We start from the raw sequence: 18334 nt of genomic DNA on the forward strand, positions 1-18334 counted from the left end.
GGGACATACATATCAAGGACACGTAGTACGTGTTCCTTGAACAAGTTCCACATTTCACTTGTGTCCTTCCCTGACAGCCTATGTTCCCAACTTATGCACTTCAATTCTTGTCTGACAACATCGTATTTACCCTTCCCCCAATTGTAAACCTTGCCCTGTTGCACGCACCTATCCCTCTCCATTACTAAAGTGAAAGTCGCAGAATTGTGGTCACTATCTCCAAAATGCTCCCCCACTAACAAATCTATCACTTGCCCTGGTTCATTACCAAGTACTAAATCCAATATTGCCCCTCCTCTGGTCGGACAATCTACATACTGTGTTAGAAAAGCTTCCTGGACTTCCGGGTGCAGCGATGACCAGCTGAGTCGCACGTTTCGGCAGCTCCCGGTGGAACGGACTTTTGGGCTCTTGATAGGAGCCCCAACGGCAATTTTAACGGCTAAAAACACCGTGCGGTAAACCAGAAGGGTGTTCCCCCTGGACACGGATGGAAAAAGGAGAGGAAAGTGGCCGGATTGCAGCGGATCCTTTGGAACAACGGCAAGGAAGGCAAGCAGAAACCAAGATGGCGTCGGAAGGTGGCAGTTTCATATGGGGCCCTGAACAACAAGAGTTCTTGAAACGCTGCGTGGAGGAGATAAAAAAGGAAATGAAGAAAGAGTTGTTGGCCCCGATATTACAAGCGATTGAAGGGCTGAAAGAGGAACAAAAGACCCAGGAGCAGGAGCTTCGGGTCGTGAAGGCGAAAGCAGCAGAGAATGAGAACGATATACAGGGCCTGGTGGTGAAGTCGGAGATACAGGAGGCACACCAGAAACGATCTGTGGAGAGGTTGGAGGCACTGGAAAACAACGCAAGGAGGAACAACTTGAGGATTCTTGGCCTTCCTGAAGGTGTGGAGGGGGCGGACGTCGGGGCATATGTGAGCACGATGCTGCACTCGTTAATGGGAGCGGAGGCCCCGACGGGTCCGTTGGAGGTGGAGGGAGCATACCGAGTTATGGTGCAAGGATCGAGAGCAGGAGAAACTCCCAGAGCCATAGTGGTGAGATTCCTCCGTTTTAAGGATAGAGAAATGGTCCTTAGATGGGCGAAGAAAACTCGGTGTAGTAAATGGGAGAACGCGGTGATCCGCGTTTATCAAGATTGGAGTGCGGAGGTGGCGAGAAGGAGGGCGAGCTTTAATCGGGCCAAAGCGGTACTTCACAAAAAGAAGATAAAATTTGGAATGCTGCAACCGGCAAGACTGTGGGTCACATATCAAGGGAGGCACCACTACTTTGAAACGGCGGATGAAGCGTGGACTTTTATTGTAGAAGAAAAATTGGAATGATTGGATTATGAAAATGAACGTTTGGACAAAGTGGTGGGGCGAATGGGGGGGGCGAAGAGGGGTTTTATGTTTTAATCCTGCGGTATGGTAACTTTTCTTTCTCCCACAGGTGGTGATGGGGGGAGGTGGGGAGGGAGAGGAGATGGGGCGTTGGCCATGGGAGGCGGGGCCGAGGGAGAGGCGCGGGCTTGGTTCCCGCGTTATGATAATTATGGCGGGAATAGAGAAGCAGGAAGGAGGGGGCGTCGCACGGTGCGAGCCGTGATCATGGGGGGAAGCCGAGGTCAGCCAGAGTTTGCTGACTTCTGGGAGCAACATGGGGGGGAGTAATTACGCTAGCGGGGGGTCTAGCAGGGGGGGGGAGGGGGGAATTACTGGGTTGCTGCTGCTGGGGAAAGGGGGGAGTGGGTACGGGAAAGGATGGGCGGGGGGGCACCGTCTGGGAGAGATACAGCTGCGTGGGAACTGGGTGAGAAGCTGGAAAAAGATGATGGCTAACCGGCAAGGGGGGGGGGTGGGAAGCCCCCCAACTCGGCTGATCACGTGGAACGTGAGGGGGCTTAACGGGCCGATAAAGAGGGCACGAGTACTCGCACACCTTAAGAAACTTAAAGCAGATGTGGTTATGCTACAGGAAACGCACCTGAAACTGATAGACCAGGTTAGGTTGCGCAAAGGATGGGTGGGGCAGGTGTTCCATTCGGGGCTGGATGCGAAAAACAGGGGGGTGGCTATATTAGTGGGGAAGCGGGTAATGTTCGAGGCGAAGACTATAGTGGCGGATAACGGGGGCAGATACGTGATGGTGAGTGGCAAATTACAGGGAGAGATGGTGGTTTTGGTAAACGTGTATGCCCCGAACTGGGACGATGCCAACTTTATGAGGCGAATGCTAGGACGCATCCCAGACCTAGAGACCGGAAAGCTGATAATGGGGGGAGACTTTAACACGGTGTTGGAACCAAGGCTGGATAGGTCGAAGTCCAGGACTGGTAGGAGGCCAGCAGCAGCCAAGGTGCTTAAGGATTTTATGGAGCAGATGGGAGGGGTGGACCCGTGGAGATTCAGTAGACCTAGGAGTAAGGAGTTCTCGTTTTTCTCCTATGTCCATAAAGTCTATTCACGCATAGACTTTTTTGTGTTGGGTAGGGCATTGATCCCGAGGGTGAGGGGAACGGAATATACGGCTATAGCCATTTCGGATCATGCCCCACACTGGGTAGACTTGGAGATAGGGGAGGAAACAAGAGGGCGCCCACCCTGGAGAATGGACATGGGACTAATGGCGGATGAGGGGGTGTGCCTAAGGGTGAGGGGATGCATTGAAAAGTACTTGGAACTCAATGACAATGGGGAGGTTCAGGTGGGAGTGGTCTGGGAGGCGTTGAAGGCGGTGGTTAGGGGGGAGCTGATATCAATAAGGACACATAAAGGGAAGCAGGAGAGTAAGGAACGGGAGCGGTTGCTGCAAGAACTTTTGAGGGTGGATAGACAATATGCGGAAGCACCGGAGGAGGGACTGTACAGGGAAAGGCAAAGGCTGCATGTGGAATTTGACTTGCTGACTACAGGCACTGCAGAGGCAAAATGGAGGAAGGCGCAGGGTGTACAGTATGAATATGGAGAGAAGGCGAGCAGATTGCTGGCACACCAATTGAGGAAAAGGGGAGCAGCGAGGGAAATAGGGGGGGTGAGGGACGAGGAAGGAGAGACGGAGCGGGGAGCGGAGAGAGTGAACGAAGTGTTCAAGACATTTTATAAAAAATTGTATGAAGCTCAACCCCCGGATGGGAGGGAGAGAATGATGGATTTTTTGGATCGGCTGGAAATTCCCAAGGTGGAAGAGCAGGAAAGGGTGGGACTGGGAGCACAGATCACGGTAGAAGAAGTGGTGAAAGGAATTAGGAACATGCAGACGGGAAAGGCCCCGGGACCGGACGGATTCCCAGTTGAATTTTACAGAAAATATTTGGACTTGCTCGCCCCGCTCCTGACGAGGACCTTTAACGAGGCAAAGGAAAGGGGACAACTGCCCCCGACTATGTCAGAAGCAACGATATCGCTTCTCTTAAAGAAGGAAAAGGATCCGCTACAATGCGGGTCCTACAGACCAATTTCCCTCCTCAATGTGGATGCCAAGGTCCTGGCCAAGGTAATGGCAATGAGAATAGAGGAATGTGTCCCGGGGGTGGTTCATGAGGACCAAACTGGGTTTGTGAAGGGGAGACAGCTGAACACGAATATACGGAGGCTGTTAGGGGTAATGATGATGGCCCCACCAGAGGGTGAAACGGAGATAGTAGTGGCGATGGATGCCGAGAAAGCATTTGATAGAGTGGAATGGGATTATCTGTGGGAGGTGTTGAGGAGATTTGGGTTTGGAGAGGGGTATGTTAGATGGGTGCAGCTGTTGTATAGGGCCCCAGTGGCGAGTGTGGTCACGAATGGACGGGGATCGGCATATTTTCGGCTCCATAGAGGGACAAGGCAGGGATGTCCTCTGTCCCCATTACTGTTTGCACTGGCGATTGAGCCCCTGGCGATAGCGCTGAGAGGTTCCAAGAGATGGAGGGGAATACTTAGGGGAGGAGAAGAACACCGGGTATCTTTATATGCGGATGATCTGCTACTATATGTGGCGGATCCGGCGGAGGGGATGCCAGAAATAATGCGGATACTTGGGGAGTTTGGGGATTTTTCAGGGTATAAATTGAACATGGGGAAGAGTGAGCTGTTTGTGGTGCATCCAGGGGAGCAGAGTAGAGAAATAGAAGACCTACCGTTGAGGAAGGTAACAAGAGACTTTCGTTACCTGGGGATCCAGATAGCTAAGAATTGGGGCACATTGCACAGGCTAAATTTGACGCGATTGGTGGAACAGATGGAGGAAGATTTCAAGAGATGGGATATGGTAGCATTGTCAATGGCAGGGAGGGTGCAGGCGGTTAAGATGGTGGTCCTCCCGAGATTCCTCTTTGTGTTTCAGTGCCTCCCGGTGGTGATCACGAAGGCTTTTTTCAAAAGGATAGAAAAGAGTATCATGGGTTTTGTTTGGGCCGGGAAGACTCCGAGAGTGAGGAAGGGATTCTTACAGCGTAGTAGGGATAGGGGGGGCTGGCACTACCGAGCCTAAGTGAGTATTATTGGGCCGCTAATATTTCAATGGTGAGTAAGTGGATGGGAGAGGAGGAAGGAGCGGCGTGGAAGAGATTAGAGAGGGCGTCCTGTAGGGGGACCAGCCTGCAGGCTATGGTGACAGCCCCATTGCCGTTCTCACCAAGGAACTATACCACGAGTCCGGTGGTGGTAGCTACACTGAAGATTTGGGGACAGTGGAGACGACATAGGGGAAAGACCGGAGCCTTGGGGGGGTCCCCGATAAGAAACAACCATAGGTTTGCCCCGGGGGGAATGGATGGGGGATATGGAATGTGGCAAAGAGCAGGTATAACGCAATTGAAAGATCTATTTGTGGATGGGAAGTTCGCGAGTCTGGGAGCGCTGACTGAGAAATATGGGTTGCCCCAAGGGAATGCATTCAGGTACATGCAATTGAGGGCTTTTGCGAGACAACAGGTGAGGGAATTCCCGCAGCTCCCGACACAAGAGGTGCAGGACAGAGTCATCTCGAAGAAATGGGTGGGGGACGGTAAGGTGTCGGATATATATAGGGAAATGAGGGATGAAGGGGAGACTATGGTGGACAAACTAAAAGGGAAATGGGAAGAAGAGCTAGGGGAGGAGATCGAGGAGGGGCAGTGGGCAGATGCCCTAAACAGGGTAAACTCGTCGTCCTCGTGCGCCAGGCTAAGCCTGATTCAGTTTAAGGTATTACACAGGGCACATATGACTGGAACACGGCTCAGTAAATTTTTTGGGGTGGAGGATAGGTGTGCGAGGTGCTCGAGAAGCCCAGCGAATCATACCCATATGTTTTGGTCATGCCCGGCACTACAGGGGTTTTGGATGGGGGTGACAAAGGTGCTTTCGAAAGTAGTAGGAGTCCGGGTCGAACCAAGCTGGGGGTTGGCTATATTTGGGGTTGCACAAGAGCCGGGAGTGCAGGAGGCGAGAGAGGCCGATGTTTTGGCCTTTGCGTCCCTAGTAGCCCGGGGGCGGGTGGCCTGAGACAAGGCAGTTGCCAATTAGGGCTAGTTTTTATTTTTGTTATTTAATATTTATTTATTTGTTGTTGTTTTCTTTTGTTCTTGTTTAAATAAAAAAGGTCATTATTATCTGTATTGTTATAATGTTGTGTAAAGGATGCACAATGTACTGTGTTGGTTGACCAAAAATTTTCAATAAAATATTATTTAAAAAAAAAAAGAAAAGCTTCCTGGACACACTGCACAAACACCACCCCATCCAAACTATTTGATCTAAAGAGTTTCCACTCAATGTTTGGGAAGTTAAAGTCACCCATGACTACTACCCTGTGACTTCTGCACCTTTCCAAAATCTGTTTCCCAATCTGTTCCTCCACATCTCTGCTACTATTGGGGGGCCTATAGAAAACTCCTAACAAGGTGACTGCTCCTTTCCTATTTCTGACTTCAACCCATACTACCTCAGTAGGCTGATACTCCTCGAACTGCCTTTCTGAATTGGATTGGATTGGATTTGTTTATTGTCACGTGTACCGAGGTACAGTGAGAAGTATTTTTCTGCGAGCAGCTCAACAGACCATTAAGTACATGAGAAGAAAAGGGAATAAAAGAAAATACATAATAGGGCAACACAACATATACAATGTAACTAAAAAAGCACTGGCATCGGATGAAGCATACAGGGTGTAGTGTTAATGAAATCAGTCCATAAGAGGGTCATTTAGGAGTCTGGTGACAGTGGGGAAGAAGCTGTTTTTGAGTCTGTTCGTGCGTGTTCTCAGACTTCTGTATCTCCTGCCCGATGGAAGAAGTTGGAAGAGTGAGTAAGCCGGGTGTGAGGGATCTTTGATTATACTGCCCACTTTCCCCAGGCAGCGGGAGGTGTAGATGGAGTCAATGGATGGGAGGCAGGTTCGAGTGAAGGACTGGGCGGTGTTCACGACTCTCTGAAGTTTCTTGCGGTCCTGGGCCGAGCAGTTGCCATACCAGGCTGTGATGCAGTCTGATAGGATGCTTTCTATGGTGCATCTGTAAACGTTGGTAAGGGTTAATGTGGACATGCCGGATTTCCTTAGTTTCCTGAGGAAGTATAGGCGCTGTTGTGCTTTCTTGGTGGTAGCGTCGATGTAGGTGGGCCAGGACAGATTTTTGGAGATGTGCACCCCGAGGAATTTGAAACTGCTAACCATCTCCACCTCGGCCCCGTTGATGCTGACAGGGGTGTGTACAGTACTTTGCTTCCTGAAGTCAATTACCAGCTCTTTAGTTTTGCTGGCATTGAGGGAGAGATTGTTGTCGCTACACCACTCCACTAGGTTCTCTGTCTCCCTCCTGTATTCGGACTCATCGTTATTCGAGATCCGGCCCACTATGGTCGTATCGTCAGCAAACTTGTAGATGGAGTTGGAACCAAGTTTTGCCACGCAGTCGTGTGTGTACAGTGAGTAGAGTAGGGGGCTAAGTACGCAGCCTTGCGTGGCCCCGGTGTTTAGGACTATTGTGGAGGAGGTGTTGTTGTTCATTCTTACTGATTGTGGTCTGTTGGTCAGAAAATCGAGGATCCAGTTGCAGAGTGGGGAGCCAAGTCCTAGGTTTTGGAGCTTTGATATGAGCTTGGCTGGGATACTGCAGCTGTTATACTATCTCTAATTAACAATGCAACCCCCCCCCCCCCCCCCCCCCACCCCACCTCTTTTACCACCCTCCCTAATCTTATTGAAACAGCTATAAGCAGGGACCTCCAACAACCATTTCTGCCCCTCTTCTATCCAAGTTTCCGTGATGGCCACCACATCGTAGTCCCAAGTACCGATCCATGCCTTAAGTTCACCCACCTTATTCCTGATGCTTCTTGCATTGAAGTATACACACTTCAACCCATCTCCGTGCCTGCAAGTACTCTCCTTTGTCAGTGTTCCCTTCCCCACTGCCTCATTACACGCTTTGGCGTCCTGAATATCGGCTATCTTAGTTGCTGGACTACAAATCCGGTTCCCATTCCCCTGCCAAATTAGTTTAAACACTCCCGAAGAGTACTAGAAAATCTCCCTCCCAGGATATTGGTGCCCCTCTGGTTCAGATGCAACCCGTCCTGCTTGTACAGGTCCCACCTTCCCCAGAATGCAGTAGCATTTGTCCGGATTAAACTCCATCTGCCATCTCTCCGCCCAAGTCTCCAAACAATCTAAATCCTGCTGTATCCTCTGACAGTCCTCATCGCTATCCGCAATTCCACCAACCTTTGTGTCATCTGCAAACTTACTAATCAGACCAGTTACATTTTCCTCCAAATCATTTATATATACTACAAACAGCAACGGTCCCAGCACTGATCCCTGCGGAACTCCACTAGTCTCAGCCCTCCAATCAAAAAAGCATCCTTCCATTGTTACTCTGCCTTCTATGACCTAGCCAGTTCTGTATCCACCTTGCCAGCTCACCCCTGATCCCATGTGACTTCACCATTTGTACTAGTCTACCATGAGGGACCTTGTCAAAGGCCTTACTGAAGTCCATATAGACAACACGGGGAGAACGTGCAGACTCCACACAGGCAGTGACCCAAACCGGGATTCCAACCTGGGACCCTAGAGCTGTGAAGCAACAGTGCTACCCACTGTGCCATTTAGAGGGGATTTGAGGGGAAACCTTTTTACCCTGAGGGTGGTAGGAGTTTGGATTTCGCTGCCCGAAAGAGTGGTGGAGGCAGAGACCCTCATAACATTTAAGAAGTAAGTAGATGTGCACTTGCGATCCCAGGGCACACAAGGCTGCAATCCCAGGGCACACAAGGCTGCGATCCCAGGGCACACAAGGCTGCGATCCCAGGGCACACAAGGCTGCGATCCCAGGGCACACAAGGCTGCGATCCCAGGGCACACAAGGCTGCGATCCCAGGGCACACAAGGCTGCAATCCTAGGGCACACAAGGCTGCAATCCCAGGGCACACAAGGCTGCGATCCCAGGGCACACAAGGCTGCGATCCCAGGGCACACAAGGCTATAACCAAGTGCTGGAAAATGGGATTAGAATGGTTAGGAGAAATCATGGAGAGCATCAGCTCCATGCAGGCGGGGAAGGCACCGGGACCCGACGGGTTCCCGGTGGACTTCTACAAAGAATTTGCACCAGTCCTGGCCCCACACCTAAGGGACATGTTCACGGACTCACTGACAGGGGGCACCCTGCCCCCAACACTAGCGCTGGCCACAATCTCACTGATATCCAAAAAAGATAAAGACCTGTCGGAATGTGGATCATACAGACCCATTTCACTGCTGAACGTGGATGCAAAAATACAGCCAAAAGACTGGAGGGCTGCGTACCAGAGGTGGTCGGAGAGGACCAATCGGGCTTTGTCAAGGGTAGGCAGCTCACAGTGAACATCAGGCGGCTGCTGAATGTGATAGAACGCCAGAGGAAGGTTCTCTTCCCTGGACGCAGAAAAGGCCTTCGACAGAGTCGAATGGAACTACCTCATCGAGGTACTGGAGCAGTTTGGTCTCGGAGTGGGATTCACTGCCTGGGTGAGGCTCCTGTACAATGCTCCCAAAGCGAGTGTCCGAACTAATACCACCAGCTCTGAATACTTCCAGCTACGGAGAGGAACAAGACAGGGCTGCCCCCTGTCCCCACTCTTGTTCGCGCTAGCGATCGAACCCCTGGCGATAGCCCTGCGGGACGTGAAAAGCTGGAATGGAATCCGGAGAGGAGACAGAGAACACAAGAGTCTCACTCTATGCAGATGACCGCTCCTCTATGTCTCGAAGCCACAGGAGGGACTGAAGGCAATACTGCAAATGCTGAAAGAGTTTGGAACCTTCTCGGGCTACAAACTTAACCTGGGCAAAAGCGAGACATTCCCAGTGAACCCAAAAGGGGGAGGGACAGAGCTGAAGGGGCTCCCGCTTAAAATGGCCCAGAACACGTTCCGTTACCTGGGGATCCAAATAGACAGAGACTGGACACAGATCCACAAGTGGAACCTGACCAGCCTGGTGGAGGAAGTAAGAAAAGACCTTCAACGGTGGGGCTCACTCCCACTCTCCCTGGCGGGGAGAGTGCAGACGATCAAGATGAACGTACTGCCAAGGTTACTCTTCCTGTTCAGATCCATCCTGATCTTCATCCCCAAGGCCTTTTTCCAAAACGTAGACAGTCTAATCATGGCAGGGGGAGTCAGTGGGGCCTGGCTCTACCAAACCTACAATACTACCACTGGGCAGCAAAAATTGAGGGGATGGGTACAAGAACCCGACACAGATTGGGTACAAATGGAGGAGGCATCCTGTAAAGGAACAACCCTCCGGGCCCTGGCCACAGCAGCACTCCCATCCTCCTCAACAAGGTACACAACAAGCCCAGTGGTAGTGGTAACGCTGAGAATGTGGACCCAGTTGAGACAGCACTTCGGGATAACCAAAATGTCCCTAATGGCCCCCATCTGTGGCAAACACCGATTCCCCCCAGCCATACTAGATACCACCTTCAAAAGATGGTGGGATGGGGGCACACTGACGGTCGGGGACTTCTACGTAGGGCACAGACTGGCGACACTGAACGAACTGACGAGGAAGTGGAAACTATCAAGAGGACAGGAATTGAGACACCTCCAAATAAAACACTTCCTCCGCAAAGAGACAGTGGGGTACCCCGGGGCCCCAGAAAACACACCTGATAGGCACAAGCAGCGAGAGGGCTATGTGGGGAAAAATATGGACAGCTACTGGACAGAGCTCGAACACCACTGGATGAGACCAGACAAAAATGGGAGGACAAACTGGGGACAGAGGTAGGATGGGGACTCTGAAGCGAAGCACTGAGCAGGGTGAGCTCCACCTCCTCCTGCGCAAGGCTAAGCCTAATGCAGCTCAAAGTGGTGCACAGAGCGCACCTGACCAGAACCCGAATGAGCAGGTTCTTCCCGGAGGTGGAGGACAAATGTGAGCGGTGCCAGAGGGGCCTGGCCAACCACACCCACATGTTTTGGGCTTGCTCCAACCTTGCTGGGTTCTGGACAGCCTTCTCCAAGGCAATGTCCAAGGTTGTGGGGGTGAGGGTGAAGCCATGCCCAATAGTGGTAATCTTCGGGGTATCGGAGCAGCCAGAGTTACACATGGGGAAGGGGGCCAACGCCCTCGCTTTCGCTTCCCTAATCACACGCCGGAGAGTCCTGCTCGGCTGGCGATCGGCAGCACCACCCACAGCTGCAGACTGGCTCGCTGACCTCTAGGAATTTCTCCACCTGGAGAAGGGGCTGTTTAGCACAGGGCTAAATCGCTGGCTTTGAAAGCAGACCGAGACAGGCCAGCAGCATGATTCAATTCCCGTAACAGCCTCTCCGAACAGGCGCCGGAATATGGGGACTAGGGGCTTTTCACAGTAACTTCATTTGAAGCCTACTTGTGACAATAAGCGATTTTCATTTCATTTCATTTCATTAAGTACGCCATCCGAGGGGTCAGAGGAAGGCTTCCTGGATACTTAGGGGTAGTTCGTCGGCCTGTTCCAAAACCTGTTCGAGGCCAGCAACGAGGAGTAAGCCAGGGAAAAAAAAAGACGAGGAACCAAAGGACTGCGCAACCCGGGGGGGATCATAGACTGACCCAGAGAGCAACAAAATGTACATAGAGTTAGTTAAATGAAAGTCAAAACAAACCTCTCTGTAAAATAAAGTAAATTAGCGCGGGCAAGAAAAATGTAATGTATATACACAACTGTTTATAAATATGAGAAAAGCCAATAAAAAGATTTTCAAAAAAAAAAGAATGGTTAGGTGGTTGTTTGTGACCGGCACAAACGCGATGGGCCGGAGAGCCTTTTCTGTGCCGTGTGTTCTGTGACTCTGGGCGGGATTCTCCCACACTTGGCGCGATGGCCCGACGCCGGCTCCAAGGGCGCAAACCACTCCGGCTTTGGGCTACCCGGAAGTTGCGGAATCCTCCGCACTTCCAGGGGCTAGGCCGGCGCTGGAGGGGTTGGCGCCGCGCCAACCAGCTCCGAAGGGCCGCCGTGGGCCGGCGCGTTTCCTGCGCATGCGCAGGGAGTTTCTTCTCCGCGCCAGCCATGGCAGAGCCTTACAGAGGCTGGCGCGGAGGGAAAGAGTGCCCCCACAGCACAGGCCCGCCTGCAAATCAGTGGGCCCCGATCACGGGTCAGGCCACCGTGCCCCCCCCCCTCCCCCCCAGGGCCGGATCCCCCCCCCCCGTGCACCCCCGAGGACCCCGCTAGACGGCCGACAAGCCAGATCCCGCTGGGATGGATCATGTCCATTTGACGCCGGAGGGACAGGCCGGAAATGGGCGGCCACTCGGCCCATCGGAGCCCGGAGAATTGCCGGGGGGGGGGCACTGCCAACGGCCCCCGACCGGCACGGCGTGATCCCCGCCCCCGCCCGAAAACTGGCTCCGAAGAATTCGGCAGCCGGTGTCGGAGCGGCGGGGCGGGATTCACGCTGCCCCCCGGCGATTCTACGACCCGGTGGGGGTTCGGAGAATCCTGCCCTCTGACTCTAAGGCAGGATCAGGGTATTGAACTTGATGATCAGCCATGATCATTATGAATGGTGGAGGAGGCTCGAAGGACCGAATGGCCTCCTCCTGCTTCTATTTTTGATATTTGTTTCTTTATAACCCTCCGACACCCCTGACTCGACCCTACTGCCCTGTCAACCTTCATCCACGGCAGTGCATGTGCCGCCAACAAGTGTGCCGGGACCCTCCGTCGTCAGAGCCCCCAGAGGACGCCCGGCAGGGGCATCGAAGGCCACGGGATGAGGTAAGCAGCTGGCTGGTTCCACGTCAGATGTTTCCTGGGGAAACACCAAGATATCGTGGTAGAGCTATCGTGAGGATCACTGAGGGCACTGGGGGAGAAACAAAAAGTCTCCCTACCTTAGCGGTGGCATACTGGTCTTGTCACTGGACTAATATTCCAGAGACCCAGAGTAATGCTCTAGGGACCCAGGTTCAAATCCTGCCACTGCAGATGGTGAAATTTGAATTCAATAAAAATCTGGAATTAAAAGTCTAATGATGACCATGAAACCATTGCTGATTGTTGTAAAAACCCATCTGGCTCACTCATGTCCTTTAGGGAAGGGAACTATCCTTACCTGGTCGGGCCTTCATGTGACTCCCACACTCTTAACTGTCCATTCAAGGGCAATTAGGGAGGGTAATAAATGCTGGCCCAGTCAGCGATGCCCATGCCGCACAAACGAATAAAAACAGTTGGAATTGAAACCAACCCCCACACATACAAACATATTTGAATCTATCCACAGGTTTTACCCTTCCAGGCACATAATCATTAAATTAAATCAACTTAAAATGATGCCTTATTTCTAATGTTTTCCAATGCAAATATAAATCCCTTAAAATTACCTTAGTTTTCCTATCATTTGTAACACACCATTCTGATTTTAATCATTAAATTCAATGCGCTAAGTTTATGTCAGTCTCATGGTACAGGATTGATCAAGTCCCTCTAGTGGTAGCAGTTCTCTACTGCGCGCAAAAAATGAATGGAGCTTTCATATTTAATTTCTCAACCCCCTTTTCTGAAGGCACTCACTTGTGCCGATGCACTGTTTTATGGCTGCTAACAGATATCTGATATCTCATTATAGAGGACATTCATCGTGTATGTGACTTGACAGTGAATAATCAACAATGAGGTTCACAGGTCTTGTGGCTGAGCCTAATGCTGTCATTAACTGACATCCCACATTGAGAATATTTTGAGCAGTAAAATAAATTCATGGGTAGAGTTTCAGCTTTGGTTGCAATCAAGAAATTCAGGTTTCCACTAAAATTCACTTCCATAATTAAAAATGCAAATGTTTCTGCGAACCAGCACTATTGGGCAATTTACATTCCTTTCTTGACAGTATTGGATCTACACTGAGAGGTTGTTTCCCTGAATTCTCATTTAGGATTGAGATCATTGAGATGAGGGGCAATTTGACAAATGGAACATAATGTGAGAAAATGTGAAGCTGTTCACTTTGGCAGGAAGAATAAAAAGGCACAGTAATACTTAAACAGAATTTGGCTGCAGTTTTTCACCCTTGTCAGCCTGTTTTTTTATTTTTATGATCTTTATTGTCACAAGTAGGCTTACATTAACACTGCAATGAAGTTACTGCGAAAATCCCCCAGTCGCCACACTTTTGTGTCCATGCAGCCGGTTTCATTGGATTGTACTAATTGTTGCTCTTTAAAGTCGCCAATATGATGTTATATCGCAACAGCATCGCCAATACTGTAGGTGTTTCTATTTCTCTTACTGAACCACAAGGCTTTCCCGTATATCGGTCAAAGGACCACACAACCAGTTAGTCAGTTCAAGTTCAAAGATGGTTTATTTACACACAAGGGTTACTTCGACATGCAAGCACAATATACTACAAGTTAAACTAAACCTATCAGCTACAATAACCTATACTTAACTTCAGGATGACCGGCACTGTGCAGATGGATAAGGCCTTTATCTTGATCTCACGTGGCTGGTTTGAAGAAGTGGCTCTGTCTCTGCTGGGTTCATCTGTCAGGTAGTGATCATTGGTCTTGAACTTGGCTGGCTGTTCTTGCTACAGTTGTCTGGCACAGGCCGGATCCAAAGGAGGCTGAACACAGGGCTGTGTCCTCTTTAATCCCTCTGGGATTTTGCGCTCTTTGGGGCGGTCCTTAATCTGGGACCCAATAATTTGACAGGTTTCGATCACTATCTTTGATTTTGGCCAATAAAGGGTCGGGTGCCTTGGGGGCTAGGCGGGTCCTTAGCGGTCATTGACCTTGGCGGTGGGGCTCTTTCAGTAAAGCGGGGTGGTTTCTTGAGTGCAGTCCTATTGTTCTGGGGAAATGGGCCATTAGAATGCAAACGAGCGGGAGTTTCGATCAGGTCTAGCTATCTGGGTTGCAAATTCACACAAGCTCTGTATCTGTCTGAGTCCTGGGTTGGCCATAATTCCCATGGTCTTTTGCAGGTGGCCATCTCAGATGGCTACATAATATAATGAGCAGGAAGTATGCCCATGCAACATGTAATGAAATAGAGGCAGCAGCAGCACAAATCCTTGCTTGTGTTGCTGAGAACAAGCATTTGTAATAGACCTGAGGCTCCCAAGTGTAACGTTTTGGCAATGGAACTCTTATATGGGCAACAGCACTTTTGCAATAAAGACAGATGGGTTTGATATGGAAATATCATGCTGATGATCTTAGGTTGCACTTCAGCATCTTATGCCCAATTTGTTATTTATTGTAAATTTACTTTCACAACCAGTGTACTTGCAGCAGCCTGGGTGACGTTACGTATCGTGGTATAATGAAGAGCAATACACGCTGTGCTCCGTCTGCTGCTCATGGTTAGAGATGATTGACTGACTTTGTAGTGGAAATACAAAAGCTTCGATATCTTCCCAACAGAAGATGCCAGGGTTATTTTCTTTCCCCAAGAAATGATGATTGGATCTTTCTATCTATCAAGGAGAGTCACGACAGAGTATGTGATGAGGAATGGAACATTTTTGTTCCCCCATCCATTATTCCAGCATTCTCAGATTGAATACGATTTAGGATGAGGCTGATTCTTTTCTACCCTAATAAGTTGCCCTACTTCCAGGTTAAGACTGTCACACAATTGGCCAATTAGAGGTACTTCCACTTCCTGCATTCATTGGCCAGAGTTCTCCGGCCATTGGGATTCACTCTTCCGCCGGCAGAGCACCCCCACCCACGGGTTTCCTGGTGGTGTCGGGTGGCTCCAATGAAAAATCCCATTGAAAAGCAGTGGGAGTATAGAATCCAGCCGCCAGTGTGCGGCACGGCGCCGAGGAACATGCAACAGGGGTACTGGAGGTCCCAGACCATTATCTTTATGGCAATTCTCAGTGACGGTGAATTTGGATCACATTGAGCCCAGCATTAGAAAAGTAAGTTAACCTGCCTTCTCTTTACAGGTGCTGAAAGACCTGTGTATTTTTCCTCCTTTTATCTCTTTAGTTTGTTTAGCTGCAACATTCATGTTGGAGTTGAAAGGTTAGTGTGTATGTGCTAAGGGAATAGGGAGCAGCCGGGAATCCTTTGGAGCCCAAGGCAGTTTTAATTGAAACAGGAGATACTTTTCTCCTTGAGCAAGTATCTCAAATTCTGGCTAGTCTCTGATTTGCATTTCTGCTTTTTCTAAGGTTTTGCAGCCAAGAGTATTACCCCTTTGATCCGACCAATGTGAAAAAGTATGTGGTGGCAGATTTTTATACCCCGACCTGGCAGGTGAATGTGAATTCCATTTACTTTCTTAAAAAATATATTATTCAGGCATTTTCATAAAAAACAAACCAAAGCAGAAGTAAAATTACACAACATTATAAATAATAACACCCATTCCCCTCTCCCGCTCCCCAATCATGCCCATTCCTCTCATCCCCATTTTTACACCCCACCCCCTCCCCTTTTGCAGACTCCTCAATGAACGGCTTCCATCTCCGAGCGAACCCATTAGCCGACCCCCTCAGTACGAACTTGACCTTCTCCAGCCTCAGGAATTCTGCCCCGCATTCACCCACACCCCAGCTTTCAGCGGCTCCAAGTAGCTCCATCCAATTAAGATCCGTCTCCAGGCTGTCAGGGAGGCAAAGGCCAAAACGTCAGCCTCTCTCGCCCCCCTCTGGACCCCGAATATCGCTACCTCTGGACTCAGGCCACCTTTAACCCCAACACCTCGGCAAACCCCTGCCAGAACCCCTTCAGCTGAACATGTCCGAACATGCCCAAACATGTGGATGTGATTCGCGGGCCTCCTCGCACACAGACCACATAAACTATCCTCAACTCCCTCAAAAAACCTACTCATCCGCGCAGCCACCAAAATCGCCCTGTGAACTACTTTAAACTGAAAAAGGCTTAGCCTCGCACGTGACCAGGAGGCATTCACCCTCCGCGGGGCCTCAGCCCACCTCCAGGCCTTCACTCCTCTCTCTCTCTCTCTGTCGTCGTCGTCGTCCCCCCCCCCCCCCGCCCCTGCTCCAAAAAAGTGTTTTTGACCCGCAGGGTCTTCCCCACCTATACACATGATGTGGAGATGCCGGCATTGGACTGGGGTGAGCACAGTACGAAGTCTTACAACACCAGATTAAAGTCCAACAGGTTTGTTTCAAAGCACTAGCTTTCGGAGCACTGCTCCTTCCTCAGGTGAGAAAGAAGGTTCCTCCTTCCTTCCACCTATACACACCCAGAGATCACGTTAACCTTTTCGAGAACGACTTCGGGACAAAGATTGGGTGGTTCTGTAATACGAACAGGAACCTTGGCAGCACCGTCATCTTCACTGTCTGCATCCATCCCGCCAGCGACAGCGGTAGCACATCCCACCTCTTGAAGTCTCCCTTCATCTGTTCCACCAACCGAGTCAAATTCAACTTATGTAACTGCTCCCAGGCCCGCGTCACCTGATTGCCCAGGTATCGAAAACTCACTCCCACTACCTTAAACGGCAACTCCCATAACCTCCTCTCCTGCCCTCTCAATCGGGAACACCTCGCTCTTTCCCATGTTCAAGGTCTACCGGAGAACAAGCCAAAGTCCTCCAAGATTCCCATAATATCGCTAATGCCACCCAGTGGGTCCAAAATATATAACAGGTCATCTGTATACAGCAAAACCCTGTGCTTGACTCCCCCGCCCACATTATCTCTTTCCAATCCCTTGATGCTCCAAGCTCAATTGCCAATGGCTCTATAGCCAAGGCAAAAAGTAACGGGGCGAGTGAGCGCCCCTACCTCATCCCACGATGCAACCCAAAATAACCCGAACTGACCTGGTTCATCCCCACACTTACGACTGATGTTTTGTACAGCAACCGGACCCAGTCCACAAACCCCTGCCCAAACCCAAACTGTCCCAACACCTTCCACAGATATTCCCACTCCACCCGGTTGAAAGCCTTCACCCTATCCATCGCCACTGCCACCTCCACTTCCTGCTCCTCCGGAGGTATCATAATCACATTAAACAGCCTCCTCACATTTGCCGACAACTGTCTCCCTTTCACAAACCCCGTTTGGTCCTCACCTATCACCCGGGATGTAGCCTTCAATTCGTGAAGCCAATACCTTCGCCAACAACTTAACGTCCACATTCAACAGCGATATCGGACAGTATAAGAACAAAGAACAAAGAAAAGTACAGCACAGGAACAGGCCCTTCAGCCCTCCAAGCCTGTGCTGACCATGCTGCCCGTCTAAACTAAAATCTTCTACACTTCCTGAGTCCATATCCCTCTATTCCCATCCTATTCATGTATTTGTCAAGGCGCCCCTTAAACGTCACTATCATCCCTGCTTCCACGACCTCCTCCGGCAGCGAGTTCAGACACCCACTCCCCTCTGTGTAAAAAAAACTTGCCTCGTACATCTACTCTAAACCTATGCCCCCTAGTAATTGACCCCTCTACCCCGGGAAAAAGCCTCTGACTATCCACTCTGTCTATGCCCCTCATAATTTTGTAGACCTCTATCAAGTCGGCCCTCAACCTCAGTCGTGCCAGTGAGAACAAACCGAGTTTATTCAACCGCTCCTCATAGCCCTCCATACCAGGCAACATCCTGGTAAATCTCTTCTGCACCTTCTCTAAAGCCTCCACATCCTTCTGGTAGTGTGGCGACCAGAATTGAACACTACTCTAAGTGTGGCCTAACTTAAGGTTCTATACAGCTGCAACATGACTTGCCAATTCTTATACTCAATGCCCCGGCCAATGAAGGCAAGCATGCCGTATGCCTTCTTGACTACTTTCTCCACCTGTGTTGCCCCTTTCAGTGACCTGTGGACCTGTACACCTAGATCTCTCTGACTGTCAACACTCTTGAGGGTTCTACCATTCACTGTA

At 50.3% G+C, this 18334-nt stretch overlaps 1 protein-coding gene across 3 annotated transcripts in view; it reads left to right on the plus strand.

Moving 5' to 3' along the window:
- LOC140411169 (probable tubulin polyglutamylase ttll-15) overlaps positions 1–18334 on the plus strand; it is a 204244-nt gene that overhangs the window by 82090 nt on the left and 103820 nt on the right. For all 3 annotated transcript variants that reach the window (XM_072500259.1, XM_072500257.1, XM_072500258.1), the window contains exon 5: positions 15636–15720. In XM_072500259.1, the coding sequence (XP_072356360.1) occupies positions 15636–15720 (85 nt within the window). The remainder of the gene's footprint in view (positions 1–15635; positions 15721–18334) is intronic.

The sequence above is a fragment of the Scyliorhinus torazame genome, chromosome 4 (genome assembly GCF_047496885.1).
Source record: "Scyliorhinus torazame isolate Kashiwa2021f chromosome 4, sScyTor2.1, whole genome shotgun sequence".
NCBI classification, from domain to species: Eukaryota; Metazoa; Chordata; class Chondrichthyes; order Carcharhiniformes; family Scyliorhinidae; genus Scyliorhinus; species Scyliorhinus torazame.